We start from the raw sequence: 18,396 nt of genomic DNA, 5'->3' as shown, positions 1-18,396 counted from the left end.
ATGTACTGCCTTGATTGGTTATATAAGCACGCTTTTTCTTCTTAAAAAAATAAGAATTGCTATTTTCGTCCACTAACTATAGCAGCCTAAAACGGCAAAAAGTATTCGATCCTTTTCGTGTCGTCGCGAACGCTACACGCGGCCTCCCTGTGCCCATATCCCATCCTTGTTCGGCATGGCGCTTCGTCAAAAGGCAAACTTTATTCTCGCGAACCCTCTTCCAAATCTCCCCAAAAGCCATTGCCTTCGCGCTCTCGAACCTACAGTAATGGCAGTATCGATGCATGATCCATCGATTATAGGCCCCCGCGAAACCTTGCTATTACAAAAAGCCCCCTCCCCGGCAGCAGCAGCTCCTTGGGGATGCGCATGCCGCGGCTGCCGCTCCTCCTCAAGATCGCCGCCGCGGCGGCCGCCGGGGCGCTGGCGCTCATTGTCGCGGCGCGCCTCCGCCGCGAGGACGCCGTGGCATCCCTCCGCAGGGAGATCCGCGAGGCACTCGGGGCCCTCGTCGCCGACGACGAGGACGGCGACGGCGGCGACGGCGGGAGCGCCAAGGAGGACGCCTCGCCGCCGTCCGTGCTGGTCACGGGGTTCCGCGCCCACGGCAAGAGCTCGCTGGTGAACACGGCGTGCCGCGCGCTGGCGGCCGAGGACGGCCCGCTGCTGCTGCGCGCGGAGGCGTCGCCGCCCGGCGGCGGGACCGACGGGCCCAGGCGGCGGCGGAGGGTCAAGGCCGTGGTGTCCGGGGCCGACGGTGAAGGCGCGGGGGAAGGCGACGTGGTGGAGCTGCTTGACGCGCCGCCGCTCCCCGAGGCGGTGAGGCTCACGAGGGATGACATCGATGCCGCGATTAGCGGGGGCAACCCGGAGTGCGTGGTGCTCGTGCTGCGCTGCGACGCCCCCGCCAAGGAGCGGAACGCCGCCATTAAGCGCCTCCCGGAGATTTCTGCTGCCGTCAGGAACAAAGGTCAGTCGGCTTCCAGAAGGTTCTATAACTTCTCGTGGGCTTTGACGTGTCGCGCTATTTATAGTTTTAAACTGAGCCGTCTCCTAGTGAGGCCCAACCCATACAGGGAGAGTAACAACATCAACAACATTGTGACCTTGTATTTCCTTCATGGAAAAGAAATGAGACCATGGTGCTTGTAGAGATTGTCAGTAATCGCAAAATCCTTATGTAAGGAGAACGCTGTTGAATTTTCCTGTTGGAAATGTCCTTTTGCTTATGGATTGTAGTATAGTGAAATCTTTTTATTTCTTATGGACACAATCGTAGCATCAATAACCTATAGTGAGTCTTGCAAGTAACATTGGCCTTTTTGTTTCTTTAATTTTCTTTCACTCCAAGAGAAAATTGATCTGCTTTCGCAGAAAAGACAGTGAAGATTTCTCACTGATGCGATTTTCTTTACTCGACAATTTAATATATATGTTTGTAAAATACTGTCACAAGGCTGAATCTAATTATCCCTTGCATCTATTAACAGGGCTTAATTTGATCATTGTATTGACTTTTAAGAAGGCCATGAGATCAATTAGGCAGGCTGAAGAGCTTCTACGGGAAGTTTCTTTCAGGGCCCGAACAGATTGTGTCTACTTCATCGAGAACTACACTTGGAGCAACAATGGGCCCAACCTACGCCATCCACCTGTTATCAAGAACGACTTTGAGACGCATTTCACAGTGCTGACAATCATTCGACAGTGTCTTGAGTTCATCAAGCTAAATAGGTGCCAATCCAAGGACAATAAGAATGGCAAGCAGGCAAAACCAGATGAGCCCAAACCTAAGCAGGCAAAACCAGATGAGCCCAAACCTAAGAATCCACCAGCAGAAGCTAAGCAATGCCGGAAATTCTATGACTCCAGTGTAAGACATTTCTTCAACAGCCCAGAAACTTGAATCTTCATCGATTTGCACAGGTATGGTCTATTGCAGGCTAATGTAGATATACTTGTATAGCACTAAGATAGTCTGACATGCTGCACAGAATGTACTACCGTCCATTCGTTACATGAAGATACATTTCCCTTTTTATCCACCATTGACGTATAGTTGATGTACTCTTGGTTTTCTCATTTTTTTTGGATTCATAAAGCATGGGGGAAAACCCCTCTTACCATATAATATCATTAACATAATATCACTTCTTACATCTCTAAATCACCAATATTTATAAGAAAGCATTACATGTATATAGAATCCCTTGTGTATACGTTATAATTGACCCCAGTATAGTCAAGCCGCAAGCTACTTGTACATCTAAAGGTTTTATTACCATAGACAGAATATGAATGGACCAACAATATTGGCCTGCCTTATTCACATTGTATCTGATCAATTAGTAATCCAGGCACCAACAATAGTAGTCTGATGCTGAAAGTGCAAGGAGTTCTTCTGGGCTCATCCTCTCCAGCTCTCTCTGCCTCCAGGCTGGGTAGTTGTTCTGGGCCTCACCTGAACCAGAGTTGTAATCTCTCGGGTGAGCTTGTGATCGCATCCTGATGTACAGCCTCATTGCTGCCACGCAATCCTCGTAGGGGTCCTGAATGCCTGTTTGAATGTCATATCTACAATAGGATGCAAAAATAATCTATTTAGCATTACGAAGATATTAAGAGTAGGTTGATTGTGTAGATTAGCCTAGCTAGTGACATACCCCAGATATGCTTGTGTAAGGTACTTCAGGGAGTTACTCAGCTTGCTAGTCTTCATCAGAGGTGGGTATTTTGCAGTGTCCCTGCACATGCACAATAGTGTGTCAAAAGACAAAACTGACGTGGCAACTTTGACTCCTGATTCCTGAACCATAGCTCAGTAAACAATATATGTATATGTTAGAAAGAAGAAATACCATAATCCACTGACTTAGCTATCTTGTGCTCCTCACCTGATCATGAATGCTGGGTACTCCAACCCTAGGCGCTCCAGATCATGGTCCAGGCCATGGCCAACCAGAATCTTTGCCCTTCCATAACTCCTTGGGCGTAACTTCCACAGAGGCTCCCCATTGCACAGGATCTCCTGAATCCTCCTCTGTGCAATCTTCAGTGGCATTGCGTCCCTCAAGTACTCTGGCCTTATCCCAGTTACTTCATACCTGAACACACAAGTAATCAGTCATCTCATTTCAGAAAGCTGTCCATCCAAATCTCTATTGTCTAGTTTCAGGCATAGCTGTACTGGTACTTTCTCTTCTACCATCATCTAGGCATGGTAGACAATTGGTCTGGAGAACTGATGGAATGAAATGTTACCTGTAGTTGGTAACAGGAGCTGTAGGTTTGACATAGGTCTGGAAGATGACATTCTCGTCTTCTCCAGTGAGGCACACCCTTGCACAAAGGTCCACTGAGCCGTCACTCCCTCCTCCAACCATTTTGCAGGCCAGAGAAACCGCACGGCCGGTTATGCTGCCCATGGGCATCTGGGACCGCATAGAAAGGGAAAAACATGTTAGAATCTAGTATCAACCAAATTCGCAACAAAGGGAAGTCTATGCATCTGAGTTCTGAAATGGACTGAATATACGGTATGTATGATAATATGAATGAATAGAGTGGAAATCAGTAAGCCATTACCGGAGCAGCACGGGTGTATTGGCAGGCAGCACGGTGATATCTGACAGCGGCGTTGCTGTCAAAGATGTTGAGGCAGATGCTGCAGCCGCGAACACTGAAGACCCGCGCGCACTCCACCTTTGGCAAAGGCCCTGAAGATGGAGAACAAGAAGCATCAGAAACCACGCTCGTTGAGAAGTAAGCTGCCATCTTTTCCTCTCAGCAAGTTCTTTTGGGCTTACCGATGAGATGCTCCCTGAGCGACTCGAAGGAGCGGCAGTGCTTGCCGCAGACGCCACACCTAGGCTCGTGCACCGAGTGGTAGTTCACCTTCATGTGCTCCACAAGGTGCTCCATCCTGTTGTACTGCCTGTAGCAGGCTGCGCATTTGTTCCTGATCATGGGGGACATACATGCATATGCTTCAGTTTGATGTAGATTAACCTAGCCTTCCTGATTACAGGATGACGTAGGACCAAATGCAGGATCAACTGCAATATGGCTGGTTTCATGGTTACAATAAATGGACATGTTTCCAGCCTTAATTAGTTTGGTATTGAGGTGCCTTAGCATGAGTTTTCTGCATATGCCTATAAGGGATTGGTGCAGTATAGCTTGATATCAATGCTGGAAAAAAAATGGAAGAATAGCATATCTTATCATCTTACCTCAAGGTCTCCGAGGACTCCTTCCTGGTGTCCATGACTCAGACTCCTACACTTTGGTCAAGGGTTCCTGAGAAGAGATCGAGCTCGAGGCTGGCCAGGATAGGCCGTGCCGGGAGGCTATTTATAGGCTGCCCAGAGATAGAACCTTCACGAGGGAAGACCCGCAGCTAGCCTCGGCAATCTGGAAAATAAAAGTTGAAGTTATCCTAAGCTAAGTGCCTGGTATCTCCCTTTTCTGAGCTGCTAAGTACCTAGTACTATGGTCACTTTCAGTCCTCTTTTAGGACGATGGTTTGATAGAAAATACACCTGCTTACTACCTAGTGAGCAGCAGCATTTGCACTATGAAAAGATTTTTTTTCTTTTTGAAAAACCCGGAACATTGCCGGCATTCAGTAATAAGCAGAATGGAGTCTTACACGATGCACTATCAAAAGTCCTATGCAGTTATCAAAGAAGACTGGCTCTTTCTCAGAGAGTAGTTTTTTTTTAAAAAAAAAGTTGCCGATAGTAGGTTTTCTGTCCTGCTTGTATTGATAGAGAAGAGAGTCAACCAAATATAATAACAAAGAGCACAAAAAGAAAAGGAAAGGAGCTCAGGAAACCTACTCTCCCTGCAAAATCTCTCTCAAATGTTTGGCAGTTATCAAAGTAGATTTTCTTTTTCGTCTTCATTTTCTCTTGTGAATCAACGGGACAGGAGCACGGCCTGTGGGAACAAAAGAGATCGAGCTGTACAAAACATCCAAACTTTATCATTAGCACTTATGGAATTACCACTTTATCATTAGCCACCTTCAGTAGTTGCTGAAATCCTGTCCAAACTTCTGCTCCCAATCAAGGATTCAGAAAAGCTGTTCCTCTATCTCAGTCGAGTGGCAGTGCTGCTCGTGCCTTCTTCTAAAACAAAGGTTGGAGAACTACTGCAGATTATAGTGTCTGCCGGCCAGTCCTCTCAACGTTCGAGTTTACCGTAATTTTCATCCTTGCGCTCAAGTTGCCGGCAATGGGTCGGATGGTCAGGTCTGCTTGCAGGCAACGCTGGCTGAGATCCTGCGTCCGTGGAGGCTGGAGCTTGCTAGCTCCCACCTCCCAGTCCCAGCAGCTTGTTTGTTGGCCACTAGCTAGCTACTTCCGTTGACCACCACGGGATCGGTGCATGGCCCGCCTGTCGGTTTCCCTGTGTGCAGGCGCGCGCGCGCAGGTTCACCACGAACTCGGAATTAATGCGGTGGCCGTTCATGCATATCCGGCTTGCCGGAGATCAAGACACGGGAGATGCAAAGAGGAGGAGAGGAGAGGGCGGGGATCGGAGCCGTACGTGCATGCGAGAAAGCACGGGGCGACATGGACGGGCATTCTCCTCTCCTGCCGCCGGGGCTAGCTAGAGGGTTCGCTTCATTCTCAGCCGGGACGGTCATGGGCGACAAAGGAGGAGATTCCCGGTCAAAAAGACGGCCGTGGAAAGGCGGGTGGCCGACGGCGACCGCTGCATTGCATCTCCCCCGCCCGGGATGGCTAAAGATATGGCGCTCCATCTGTCGTCCAGCGGCGGAGCGGCCGAGGCGAGGGCAAAGCGAGCCGGCCGGCCGGAGGCCGGAGCTAGTCAAAGGAACCCGGGGCGACGGCGACGGCGGCGGATTCCCTGCACGCCCGGCGTCTGGCCAATCGCGCTTCCTGCTTTGCAATGATAGGAGGTAGGGCCCATGGCTGCTGGCTCGCTCTCCTTTAATTTTGCTCGATCAAATGCGTCAGCGTCACCTTTCCTGTCACTCAGCTCATCTCATGTCGATGCAGGCTTTATTAGAGATATGATCTTGTAACCTTTCCTTGTATATCACGGCTGTGACCGTATATATATGGTTGTTGTTGTACACGGTGATATCTTGAGTAACCAACTAGGTTTGTCAGAGTTAACTCAAGAATATTTCAACTGGTGCACAACAAACTTGTAACTTCATGATGTAATCTTGTTGAGGGTTTACCCCTATATAACACGAAGCCGTGGTGTGCCAAGATAGGTAACCACGTTCTCATATTCTTTACAGGCTTAATGATGCTCTTGCTTTTCGATGATTAAGGAACTTTGCGATCTTAAATTCTTATCGACGGGTATCATCTTCTATTTGTCTCCACATGCGCCTGTCGGAGCTGTTGTTTAATTTGGTGTATCTAGCTATGCGTCTATCTATATATGTGAGCAAACTGTTTGGTGTGTAAAACTTCAGCTAAACATGAGTTTTTAAACAATTTGTTACTAGTCTACAGTTACACTAAGATGGCTTTAGCCAAACATTCCTGACGACGTACCTGGAACTTCATCCTCACGAGGTCGCTTCTCAAACTTGTCAATAGTGCCAAAGTAGATCTTTTCTCGGAGAATGGTGACAAAAAAAAAAGCAAAACAGTGGTTGTAGCTAGGCATATCCAGTGTTCCATGCGGGATGAGGTGCTCTGATGGCCCAGTCGATAAGATGCACATCCAAAAGTATATAAAAAAAAAGATTTGACAGAAAGATGATCGGATACGACATGCAAACCGCTGTATGCATATTAAATTTGAACTTGAACAGATTCTTTTTTGCAAGGCGCAACAAATAAGAGAAATCAGTATGTGAATAGTTGTAGGTTACGCGCCATTATGGATCATAAATGAATATGTATGGGTGCAACCTTGCATACCTTATCCAAATTTTTGCTGGAGAGTTTGAAGCGATTTTAGAGGATTTTGGCGAGAAATTTGTCTAGGCCATAGTACATTTCTACTATATCAAGGAGAGTTAAAAGGAAATAAAGTTAATCGAGTTAAATAAATGGATAGGGAACAAGTCTATATGATATAAGTAATGACACTAGAGCCCAGCCCATATTCAAAGTATATTTATCAAGAAAAAATCAGTCATAGTGGTGGCGGAAAAGAATGTGACTTGAAGTACAAACTAATGGTCAAACTAGGATGATACATACATACACGCAGACATGGATTGCGGCAGGGTACAAAGACCACCAGATTCTGGAAAAAAAGTTGTGCACCTCGCCGCTCCTTAATAAATTCCATGTTTTGGCCTTCTGCTTAGTTACATGTTCTTGTTTAGTTGTTTTAGTTACAAATTAAAGACTCGTTACGGACTAGCAAAAACTTCAAAATATATATGAACTTGCTGTCTATACGTATGTTATTGCAGCATATGTTTTAATTTTAAATTTTTAGCTAAGCACCGTGCTATTAGATCAATATATTATTATTCTCATTCTTATATTAGCGTGTGATTTTTTTGGGACGATATTAGCGTGTGATTAGGTGACTAACGAAACGCGTGCTGGGTCCTATCTTGATGACACGTGGGGCTCGTCCTGTTTTGCATTAAGCATTATTTAACGGTTCCATGCATTATATATGTTGGCCAACTTTAAGGTTATTCCTTTCTCCCACAAAAAAAAACTTTAAGGTTATTCCTTGTAAAGCTGCAAAAAAAAAAATGAAAGTTGCGACTAGTACCTTCACAATTCTGACCGGAATTCTCGTTCGATTTGGCGAATTTGATGACATGAAAATAATGCAGTACGTGCTCTAAACATACACTAATTGCCAGTCAATTTTCTTTTAAATATGATCAATCACTACTACAAAATTTCATTAACCGAGGCGCTTTAAAATTGCCTCGGAGGCGGGCACACTAAAAAACCGTCTCGGTTAATGCTTTCGGTTAACCGAGGAAGATATTTTTTTTATTAACCGAGACGGTCAAGAAAATTGCCTCGCAAAATCGATTAACCGAGGAGGTCTTAATTAAAATAACTGTCTGAAAGGATCGTGGCCCAAGAAGGGGGTTGAATTGGGACTTTTTCAAATTTCTATCTAGTCCTTAACCTAGACTAGTATTGCACAATCTACAAATTTGAAACCTAGTCACTAGAGCATGCTAGCAAAAGGTCCTTAGGTAGGTAAACACACTTTCACGATCATTTTGTCTAAAAGGTTTCACACTAGCAAGATCAAACCTAAGCAAAAGATCACACTACCATGCAAGTTGTCCTAGTCAATCTACAAGCAATCAAAAGCAAGAATAACAACAAAAGGATTTAATTGCTTGAAATAAAAGTAAGGGACACGAGACAACCGGATTTTTCCCGTGGTATCGAGGAGTTGACGCTCCCCCTAATCCACGTTGGAGCACCCACACAAGGGTATAGCTCCCTTGCTTCACCAAGGAGCAAGTGATCACTAAGAATGCTCATTCTCCATCTCCGGAACGGCGAGCTTCACACCGTGTACAATCTTCTCGTCTTGGGGCTCCCACAAACTCCAAGAGCTCACCAAGAACCTCCCGATCACCAAGACCGGCTAGGTGCCGTCAAACACCAAGAGTAACAAGCTCCTAAGCCTTCACTTGACCTACACTCAGTTGGCCCTAGCTCAAGCACACTTGCTACACTTGCAAAGGATGAATTCTTCAAGGTTGAAGCACAAACAATGTACTAGATCTTCTCTCTTTTGCTCAAAGCACTTGCTCTTCTTCTCAAGGGTGGCCTCAAGTATTCAGGGTGTCAAAGGCCACTGAAATGAGCCAGGGGGTGCCCTTATATAGAGTGGAGGAGGTCACATAGCCGTTGGAAGTTCACTGCATAAAAACCGTTACCACCGGAAGAACCGACGGGTTACAGATTTGAGGCATCGGTTCAACCGGTCTTTCTGTGTCCAATTAGTATCCGTTGGAGTTTCTGACACAGTATCCATGCTTGCGTCATTGCACCGGTGCATGCTCCGTAAAGGCATCGGTTCAACCGGTGCTGAAGAGGTTCACTGATCAACTCAAACAAGCTCCCTGGAACATAGTACATTCAATGCACCAGTGCTTTGATTCTGAGGCGTCGGTTCAACCGGTGCTGAAGAGGAGTTGAGGTCCACCTAAACATGCTCTCTGGAACATAGTACTTCTAATGCACCGGTGCTTATCTTTTCCACCGTCGGTTCAACCGGTGCTAGAGAGATGTTGATTTGATTTCTGTTTGCATCCAGAGAGATAGACCGACAGGGCGTCAGAACTTCTGCCAAGCATCGGATGATCCGATGCTAGGGGCATCGGTTAAACCAGTGCTGCTGTTTTTCTTTGTTTTCAACTGAATTTGCTTGGATTCGAATGTGACTTCGATTGTTTCTTCTTCCAAGCGTTGTGTTAACTTCTATTGACCATCTTGGGATGATTTTGAGCGAGTGTGCAAGATTTCTAAGGCCAACTCAATTTTGGTCAAGCTACTAACTCATGAACCCCTCTTAATAGTACGGTCAAGAACTAAAAACTATAAACCCTAGCTAAATCAAGTGTCCTTCATCTCCTTGTGACACTTGAGACTAGAAATGTCCTTAATCTTTAAAAATGAGTTCTTGGCACACATGGTTGTTCCGAATTGAGGGGTCTCCTTTCACATTTCATATGAGACTAAACCAATCACTAATTTTTCCTCCAAAACACACGTTAGTCGCATACTGTTGTCATTAATCACCGAAACTTACCATTAGCATCTATCGGCCTAGATGCGCTTCAATCTCCCCCTTTTTGGTGATTGATGACAACACAAAGTAGAGATACACACGATATGAAATTGAAAGCTATAAACAAGCATGCATTACTAGAAATAAAGCACATGTAGGGACATGTCAACACAGAGCATACACAATATCCAAATAACATATCCATACACAAAATCCATGAAGATCCAAACACGCCACAAACCACCAAGCTCCCCCTATCTCTACTCCCCCTATCTATCTCCCCATTTGGCAACAAAGCACCAAAAAGTAAGGCGATCTAGTCCTGAGCTGGAGAAGGCGGGGTCTTCAGGCTGGGTCCAGTGGAAAACTGAGCGGCGGAGTCGTCGGCGTCGTCGTCCGTCCAGTCGTCGTCGACCGGAGTCGTCGGAGCAGCAGAAGTAGCTGGAGTAGCGGTAGTAACCGGCTCGGTGACGACCGTGGAGTCCGTCGGAGGGGCAGACGTGACGGGAGTCAGGTCTGGCTGAGTGGGACGCACAACGGACGGACGGAGCACCTCAGGCTGTGAGGGTGACTCAAACGTGAGTGACTGAGCTGAGGGGTGCTGTAGCTGATGCAGAACCTGCTGCTGCCTGAGGAACTCTGCACGCTGCTCGGCTGTCCAGACACTTGGCTGTGGAGCAAGAGCCGGAGCAGTAGTTGAAGTAGGAGCAGAGCTGGCAAACAACCCAGTTTGAAGAAGTGGTGACATCGGGAAGGACGCCAAGAGTGTCTGCACAAAACCACCAACAGGTGGAGCGGGAGCAGTGGGATCGAACTGGAGCTGCTGGGGTGTAGGGAGGTGAGGCTCAGGTAGTCCAGTGTGACGGTAGAGCTGACCGAAGCATCCCGAGAAGAATGTGAACATCTGCTGCTGAATCTGGGACTGCTGCTGTAGCTGTAGCCTCATGGCCTCCTGCTGCTGCCGGATCCCCTCAAGAACAAGTGTCTGGGCCTCCTGCTGGTGAGCCTGCTCGGCTTGCATGCTCAGCTGAGCTGCAGCAAATCTGTCCTGCTGGTCTGATAGCCGAGTAAGTATAGCTGCAAGAGAATCTGGCTGTGTGACCTGAGCAGTGGTAACTGGGGGAGCAGGGGCTCGTGCTGCACCGGAGGATCCTGCCTCATCATCATGAGCACCTCGAGGAACAGTAATAGTGGGTATATACTCCTCGTCATCCTCTGAGTCCTCTGAGTCTGTGACTAGATAGTGTGGGAGCTGGGCCTCTGCTGCTGCGAGTGAGGCATCCTCGGCTGCTGTCGGATCATCTGCAATTCTGCCCTCGGCCAAAACACGCTCATCCAGAATCCGCTGTGCCCTGCGCTGGCCTCTCGAGCCACGACGACCATCTCGAGGAGTAGCAGGTGAGTAAAAACTGAAGTGCATCCTCGACTGCTCCAACTCATCCATATGCTCATTCTGACTGAGCTGAGCAAGTATCTAGCAGATCCAATGAGCAAAAGGATGGCGACGGTGAACTGTCATCCCATCCAGAATCACGTCCTCTAGCTCGCAGATAAAGAAGTCGACGAGGTCAAAGTCTCGTCCTGTCATGCTATACAGTAGTAGCCACTGCTGCAGAGCTGTGATCCCCTCATTGTATCCAATCCGGAACAACAGACTCTTCCTCAAAGCTAGGTGAACGGAGTGAGCTATGGGAGTCAGTCTGTCCGGGGTCCTCGGTGTGCCAGGCAGGAAGGGCTGCTGAAAGAGAACGCTGATCTCCTCTTCAGACGGGACGTGAGACTCATGAGGACGACGAGGAGGCACCGTGTTGCCATAAGCCTGATAGTGCACAAAGTGTGGCTCCTCGGCAATATGAACTCCTAGCAGGGTAGCCAAACATGCTCGAGTCAATCTGTAATGCCTCTGCTGGAACATGAAGTCAATAAACCGCCGGTCCTCCTCAACAAATAGGGTGGCGTAGAAAACGCGAACCCACTCTCTGATGTACCGAGACCTCTCATTCAACAGAGCTGGTAGACCCTCATATCTCTCAAACAAAGGGAGGATAGGAATGCCTCCTGATGCCACGCGCATAGCCACCCAGTGAAGCATTTTGTGCTCACTAATCTTGATGTCCATCTGGGTATAAGCGTGGTAGAAAGATTCCTGGAGCAGAGTGTGAAAGCGACGATCAACTCCAACATCCCTCTGCTCGGGAAACCACTGCTCCGTGGTGACATATCTCAACATCTTGACCCTAGGTCCTGGAATGCCCCGAAGATCAAACAGCTCAACCTGTGGAGGCTCCTCCTCTGCACCACTGTTCTGACCAGCTGCCTCTCTCTCACTGTCATGGCCTGCTGCCCTGTGAGTACCACCACCTCGAGTCCGTGGACGTGAGCAGGACTCAGGTGTGGTCTGAGCTATCTGAGTACGTCCTGAGCGACGTAACTGCTGCTGTGGCTCCCCCCGAGCCTGAGGATCTCTGATCCTGAGTGAACCCTGCCTGTCGGCTGCATCTGCAACGGCCTCCGCTCTCTCTCGCTCTTGGTCCTCACGAGTGCGGTTCTTCTTCTGCACAACTTGCTTGCCCTTGCCCTTTTTGTACCCTGCCATCTATCATAGATAATCGATAGAAGATAATGGAATAAGACAGGGAACTATGCAAATACGAGATATCCACTAAAGGATGGAATGTCCTTAAGCAAAGCATGGAATGATTGAGCCTAAAAAGGAACATCTAGTGGATAACTGCCTCAAAAACGATGACACACTAAAAGATTCAAGAGATACTAGGTGTGCATATGCAAAACTAGTGACATACGTGGTCATGTGTAAAAAGGATAAGGAAGCGAAGATATGACACATGCCGAGAAACTTGAGATCATACCCTGATGATTCAGCGAGGAATCTGGAAAGGAAACGAAGAAAATGCCTAAGGGGCAATTCCTCGAACACTTGGTCAGCGCTGGAGCAAAAGGTGGAGAAGATGGGACAGAGCTCAAGCTCGTGCGCGTGGAGGACTGGCAGGTGAAGGTTCATGCGCGGAGTAGGTCAGGGGCGCGTGGAGGAGACCGAGCGGCGGCGCAGGCAGTGGTGAGCGGTGGCACGGCGAAGAACAGGCGGCGCACAGGTGGCACAGGCGTGGCGTGGGCGTGGCGCGGGCGCGGTGGTGCTGTGCGCGAGCGGCGGCGGTGTAGGGGCGCGCGAGTGGGAGCGGTAGGACGGGCGCGGCAGCTGCGGCGTACAGGTGCGGGGCGTCGGTTTCGCGAGGAAGAAGGAGCAGTGACTGACGCGCGGGGCCCGCAGAAGGGTTAAGAGAAAACAGGACGAGCGGGCCCGCCAACCCTAAAGCACCGGAAGGTCCGATGGTTCGGAGATATAGGCATCGGTGTATCCATCGGTGTAACATTGACCAGATCTGATAGAGTTGAAAACGTGGTCAGCAGAGGGCACCGGAAGAACCGCCACTGAGGCGTCAGAGCATCCGACGGGCGTCGGTGCAACGGCAGGAGTAAGGTCCAGAGACGCTGCAAGGGCCAAAACTCCACGCAGTAGCACCGGTTGAACCGATGCAAAGGCGTCGGTTCATCCGCCAACCATCGGATGCACCGGTGGCCATCGGTGTAACGGTCGGAGGTTGTTCCAGAGACGATGCAGAACCCGAGCCACGAAGACTTAAGCACCGGTTGAACCGATGCAGGGAAAAACAAGGGCGTCGGTTTAACTGGTGGTTAAGGAAAATTTCTGCTGAACTACAAACTCTACTTCTGATCCAAATTTCAAAAACAAAGCCATAAACACTCAATTTGGACCATTTTCGAGAGACAACCTCACCCCTCAAACACTCATACTTATAGTGCTCGCAAGCTTTTACATAAACATAGGCAAATTAAGATTCAAGCGAGGTTTTAAACACAAAAACCAAATGTATGAGCCACTTTGCCTATGAACTTAGAGATTGAAACTTTAAGTTCGATAGGACGTGACTCAATAGGCATGAAAGCGCAACATTTATCTTATCACCCTTGTGGAGATGATATATCATATTTAGTATGAATATCTTTCTCAAAGTGTGATTTGCTCTCTTGTGATGCTACTAACGTGATGCAATGCCGATGCAAAGCTAGAAATTAAACATGGATGCATTCTATATGACAAGCACATGCATTGCAAAAATTTAAATCAATCTTGTCAAGTTTGAACCCTTGGCAAGCTTCTTCATGATGAACCATTCTTCATGCCATGAGCGAAACCAAGACCACTGGCTCATGCAAGACCCGTGTTCATCACTATCTTGACAAGGTTAGACAAGCCCCTAGCATTTGTACATATGAAATGCATCTATATGACAAGGCAAAAATATGACGTTAGAAGCATCTAGAACGTTAAGCTCACTTCGCAACCTACAAAAGGTGCTCTCATCTAGAGGTTTGGTGAAGATATCTGCCAATTGATCTTCGGAACGAACACCACAAAGTAGTATATCATTCCTTGTCACATGATCTCTTAGAAAATGATGGCGAATATCTATGTGCTTGGTGCGAGAGTGTTGAACCGGGTTATTTGCAATTTTAACGGCACTCTCGTTATCACAAAGGAGCGGGATCCTATCTAATACTACACCATAGTCCAAGAGGCTTTGCTTCAAGTAGAGGATTTGAGCACAACAAGCCCCGGCGGCAATATATTCCGCCTCCGCGGTTGACAAGGCCACGTAATTTTGTTTCTTTGACGACCAAGAGACTAAGGAACGCCCTAGCAAGTGGCACCCACCCGATGTACTCTTGCGATCCACACGGCATCCGGCAAAGTCCGAATCCGAGTATCCCAAAAGTGTAAAACTAGCTCCTTTGGGGTACCACAAGCCTATGCTAGGCGTATGCTTGAGATATCTAAGGATCCTCTTAACGGCACTAATGTGTGATTCCTTAGGATTAGCTTGAAAGCAGGCACACATGCATACACTAAACATGATATCGGGCCTAGATGCGGTTAGGTAAAGAAGCGACCGAATCATGTAATGATAGAGAGTTTGGTAAACCGATTTACCTCCCTCATCCAAGTCAAGATGTCCATTAGTTGGCATTGGAGTCTTGATCGGCTTGCAATCATCCATCTTGAATTTCTTAAGAATATCCTTTGTATACTTTTCTTGATGGATGAAAATCTCTTCCTTCAATTGCTTGATTTGAAACCTAAAGAAGAAATTGAGCTCACCGATCATGGACATCTCGAATTCCCTAGCCATCATCTCTCCAAATTCTTTGCAAAGAGTGGGGTTAGTTGAACCAAAAATGATATCATCAACATAAATTTGACATATGAATAGCTCTTCATTGATGATTCTTGTGAATAGAGTTGTATCCACCCTCCCGATCTTGCAGCCCTTGTTGAGAAGGAAGCCACGAAGGCGTTCATACCAAGCCCTTGGCACTTGCTTGAGCCCGTAGAGCGCCTTGTGCAACCTATAAACATGATTAGGGTATCTAGGGTCCTCAAACCCGGGAGGTTGTTCAACAAACACCAACTCATTAATAAAGCCATTTAAGAACGCACTCTTCATATCCATTTGAAAGAGTTTCATGTTATGATGGGAAGCGTACGCTAAAAGGATACATATGGCTTCAAGTCTTGCAACGGGGGCAAATGTTTCACCAAAATCCAACCCTTCAACTTGTGCAAAGCCCTTTGCCACAAGTCTTGCCTTGTTGCGAATCACTACACCATGCTCATCTTGTTTGTTGCGGAAGATCCACTTAGTACCAATGATATTCTTGTCTTGAGGACGTTTTTCAACAACCCAAACTTCATTGCGGGTGAAGTTGTTGAGCTCTTCTTGCATGGCTATCACCCAATCCGGGTACTCAAGAGCTTCATCTATATTTATGGGTTCCAAGCAAGAAACAAATGAGTAATGTTCACAAAAAAGGCATATTGACGTCTACGAGTTCTTACTCCACCGGAGGGGTTACCCATGACCAAGTCAATGGGATGATTTCTTGAAGTTCTTGTAAGCCTCTCTTGTGCTTGAGACGTTGATTCTTCTAGTGATTCGCCATCTTGATCTTGAGCTTGGGCTTGTTCACTTGTGATGTGCGTGTCATCAAATGGAAGTTGTTCTTCAACCACTTGTTCATCTTGGGCATCATGGAAAGGAGGTGAGGCATCATCTTCTTCATCGGATGACTCATCATGGTGATGTGATGGTGTAGACTTGTCTTCATCCTTTGAGTCATCCTTGGAAGTGACCTCAACTTGAGTGGATGAGACTTGTAGCTCTTCTACCTCCTCCTTTGGCTTGACTTGCCCAATAATAATGTTCTTCATGATTTCTCGAAGTGGTTCATCACCTACATCATCACAAGAGAAAACTTCCCCTTGGGAGCCATTAGTCTCATCAAACTCCACATCACAAGTTTCTTCAATCTTGCTAGTAGCACTATTGAATACTCTATATGCTTTGGAGTTTGATGAATAACCAACAAGAAAACCAACATCACATCTACTTTCAAATTTGCCTAAGTGCTTCCTTTTCTTGAATATGTAGCATTTGCAACCAAACACCCGGAAGTAGGAGATGTTGGGCTTTGTCCCAATGAGAAGCTCATAGGGTGTCTTTCCCAAGAAGCGGTGAAGATAAACTCGATTGGATGCATGGCATGCGGTGTTGATGGCTTCCGCCCAAAATCTTTGTGAGATGCCATAGTCATCCAACATTGCTCTTGTAAGAGTGATCAATGTCTTGTTCTTCCTCTCCACCACTCCATTTTGTTGGGGTGTGTATGTTGATGAAAACTCATGCTTGATCCCCATGTCGTTGCAAAGCTATTCTACTTGAGTGTTTCTAAACTCCGTGCCATTGTCACTCCGGACCTTCACAACACTTGACTCAAATTCATTTTGAGCTTGCTTGACAAAAATCTTGAAGATTCCCAAAGTCTTGCTTTTGTCCTCTAAAAAGAAAGTCCAAGTATATCTAGAGTAATCATCAACAATTATAAGACAATAGAGATTACCGCCAATACTTTTGTAGGTGGTTGGCCAAAAGAGATCCATGTGTAGTAGCTCCAGGCTTCTTGATGTTGACAAATAAGCCTTCATGGGATGTGATGATACAAATTGCTTCCCGGCTTGACAAGCACTACACAATTTATTTTTGTCAAAAGTAACATCTTTGACACCAACCACCATTCCTCGTTTGAAGGCCTTCTTGAGTTGGCTCATGCCAATATGAGCAATGCGGCGATGCCAAAGCCAACCCATGAAGTTCTTGGAGAAGAGACATGTCGCCAAACTTGCATCATTAGATGAGAAATCAACAAGGTAAATGTTACCATGTCGAAATCCTTTGAATATTAAGCTCTTGTCCTCCTTGCTTGTCACTACAACCTCTCTATCACTAAAGGTGCATATTAGTCCTAAATCACAAAGTTGAGCAATAGATAATAAATTGAAACTAACCGACTCAACAGGTAACACATTAGAGATAGAAAGATCCTTGGTGATGGCTACCTTACCCAAACCTACGACTTTTCCTTTTGAGTTATCACCAAAGGTGACATATTCATAATCGCCCACATCTTCATCTAGTGAGGTGAACATCTTTACATAGCCGGTCGTGTGTTGTGTACATCCGCTATAAAGCACCCAATGCTTGCCACCGGCTTTGTAGTTCACCTACACACAAAAGAATCACTTTTGAGGTTTGGGAACCCAAGCAAGTTTGGGTCCTTTGACATGAGTCACTAAAGCTTTAGGAACCCATAGTTGGCGTGGTAGCTTTCCCTTCATGTGAGTGCCAATAAACTTTGCCTTAACCTTGCCACATTTAAGCTTGCTTAACAAGAAATGATGTTCATTGAATTGAGACTTGTAATTAGGAGGCAAAGTAGGAGGTGGACGAGTAGGAATTGGACAATCCCTTGTGTGATGCCCGGTGATTTGACAATGTTGACAATATGAGCCAACTTCCTTGTTGAAGCATGCCTTGAGCTCCGGCGACTTGGGACAATTTTCCGGAGGCTTGGGAAATGATCCAAGTCCATTTGTCCCAAAGTGCCTTGCATTGTGGAAGAGAATCTCCTTATGCAAGTATTCTCCTCTTGTCACATTGAACATGCATTTGGTCATGCTTTCAAGTTCCTCCTCAAGTTGTTTCTCTCTATCATGGTTATTCTTTGAACAAGAAGGAGAAGCATGATGACAAGTAGTAGGGTGAGGCAATTCCATAAGATCATCACAAGAAGTAGCTATATTGACTTTGATGACTTTCTTTTGTGTTTCTTTTTGTTCTTCATCCAAAGCATCAAAGGCAAGGTCAAGTTCTTGATACTTCATATTTAAGTTAGCATAATCAAGCTTAAGCTTCTTATTGCATGAAGTAAGTGACTTGTTAAGCACAACTACTTCCTCATATTCGACATTCAATTCATCATGCTTAACAAGTAGCTTGTCATGCTCCTCTCTAAGTTGCTTGCTAGGAACAATGCTTGTATCATGAGTTTCTACTACCTCATTGTGCCTAACAATCAACTCATTATTTGAGGCCTTAAGCTTGGCATATTCAATTTCAAGAACTTTACATTTTGATTTGTACTTCTTGATCACTTGTTGGTACTCATCTATGATGTTTTGCACTTCATTAGGAGATAAGCAATGTTCACTTTCATCACTAGAGGAGTCGTCAT

At 46.5% G+C, this 18,396-nt stretch overlaps 2 protein-coding genes across 2 annotated transcripts; one reads left to right on the top strand and one right to left on the bottom strand.

The window, feature by feature from the left end:
- Nucleotides 1–147: 147 nt before the first annotated feature.
- Nucleotides 148–2,063, top strand: LOC120649788. The gene is made up of 2 exons (XM_039926681.1): nucleotides 148–970; nucleotides 1,491–2,063. The coding sequence occupies exons 1-2, from the start codon at nucleotides 364–366 to the stop codon at nucleotides 1,904–1,906; spliced, it is 1,023 nt and encodes a 340-aa protein (XP_039782615.1). The 5' UTR covers nucleotides 148–363; the 3' UTR covers nucleotides 1,907–2,063.
- Nucleotides 2,064–2,159: 96 nt separating this feature from the next.
- LOC120649796 (RNA exonuclease 4-like) lies at nucleotides 2,160–4,391 on the bottom strand. Its single transcript, XM_039926693.1, has 7 exons — nucleotides 4,233–4,391; nucleotides 3,807–3,958; nucleotides 3,586–3,716; nucleotides 3,262–3,431; nucleotides 2,895–3,104; nucleotides 2,664–2,744; nucleotides 2,160–2,574 (listed from the first exon to the last, which is right to left on the bottom strand). Exons 1-7 carry the CDS (start codon nucleotides 4,265–4,267, stop codon nucleotides 2,346–2,348), a joined length of 1,008 nt encoding a protein of 335 aa, XP_039782627.1. The 5' UTR covers nucleotides 4,268–4,391; the 3' UTR covers nucleotides 2,160–2,345.
- Between the last annotated feature and the right edge of the window lie 14,005 nt (nucleotides 4,392–18,396).

This window comes from Panicum virgatum, chromosome 1K, assembly GCF_016808335.1.
Source record: "Panicum virgatum strain AP13 chromosome 1K, P.virgatum_v5, whole genome shotgun sequence".
Lineage (NCBI taxonomy): Eukaryota > Viridiplantae > Streptophyta > Magnoliopsida > Poales > Poaceae > Panicum > Panicum virgatum.
This window is presented reverse-complemented; position numbering and strand designations above follow the sequence as displayed.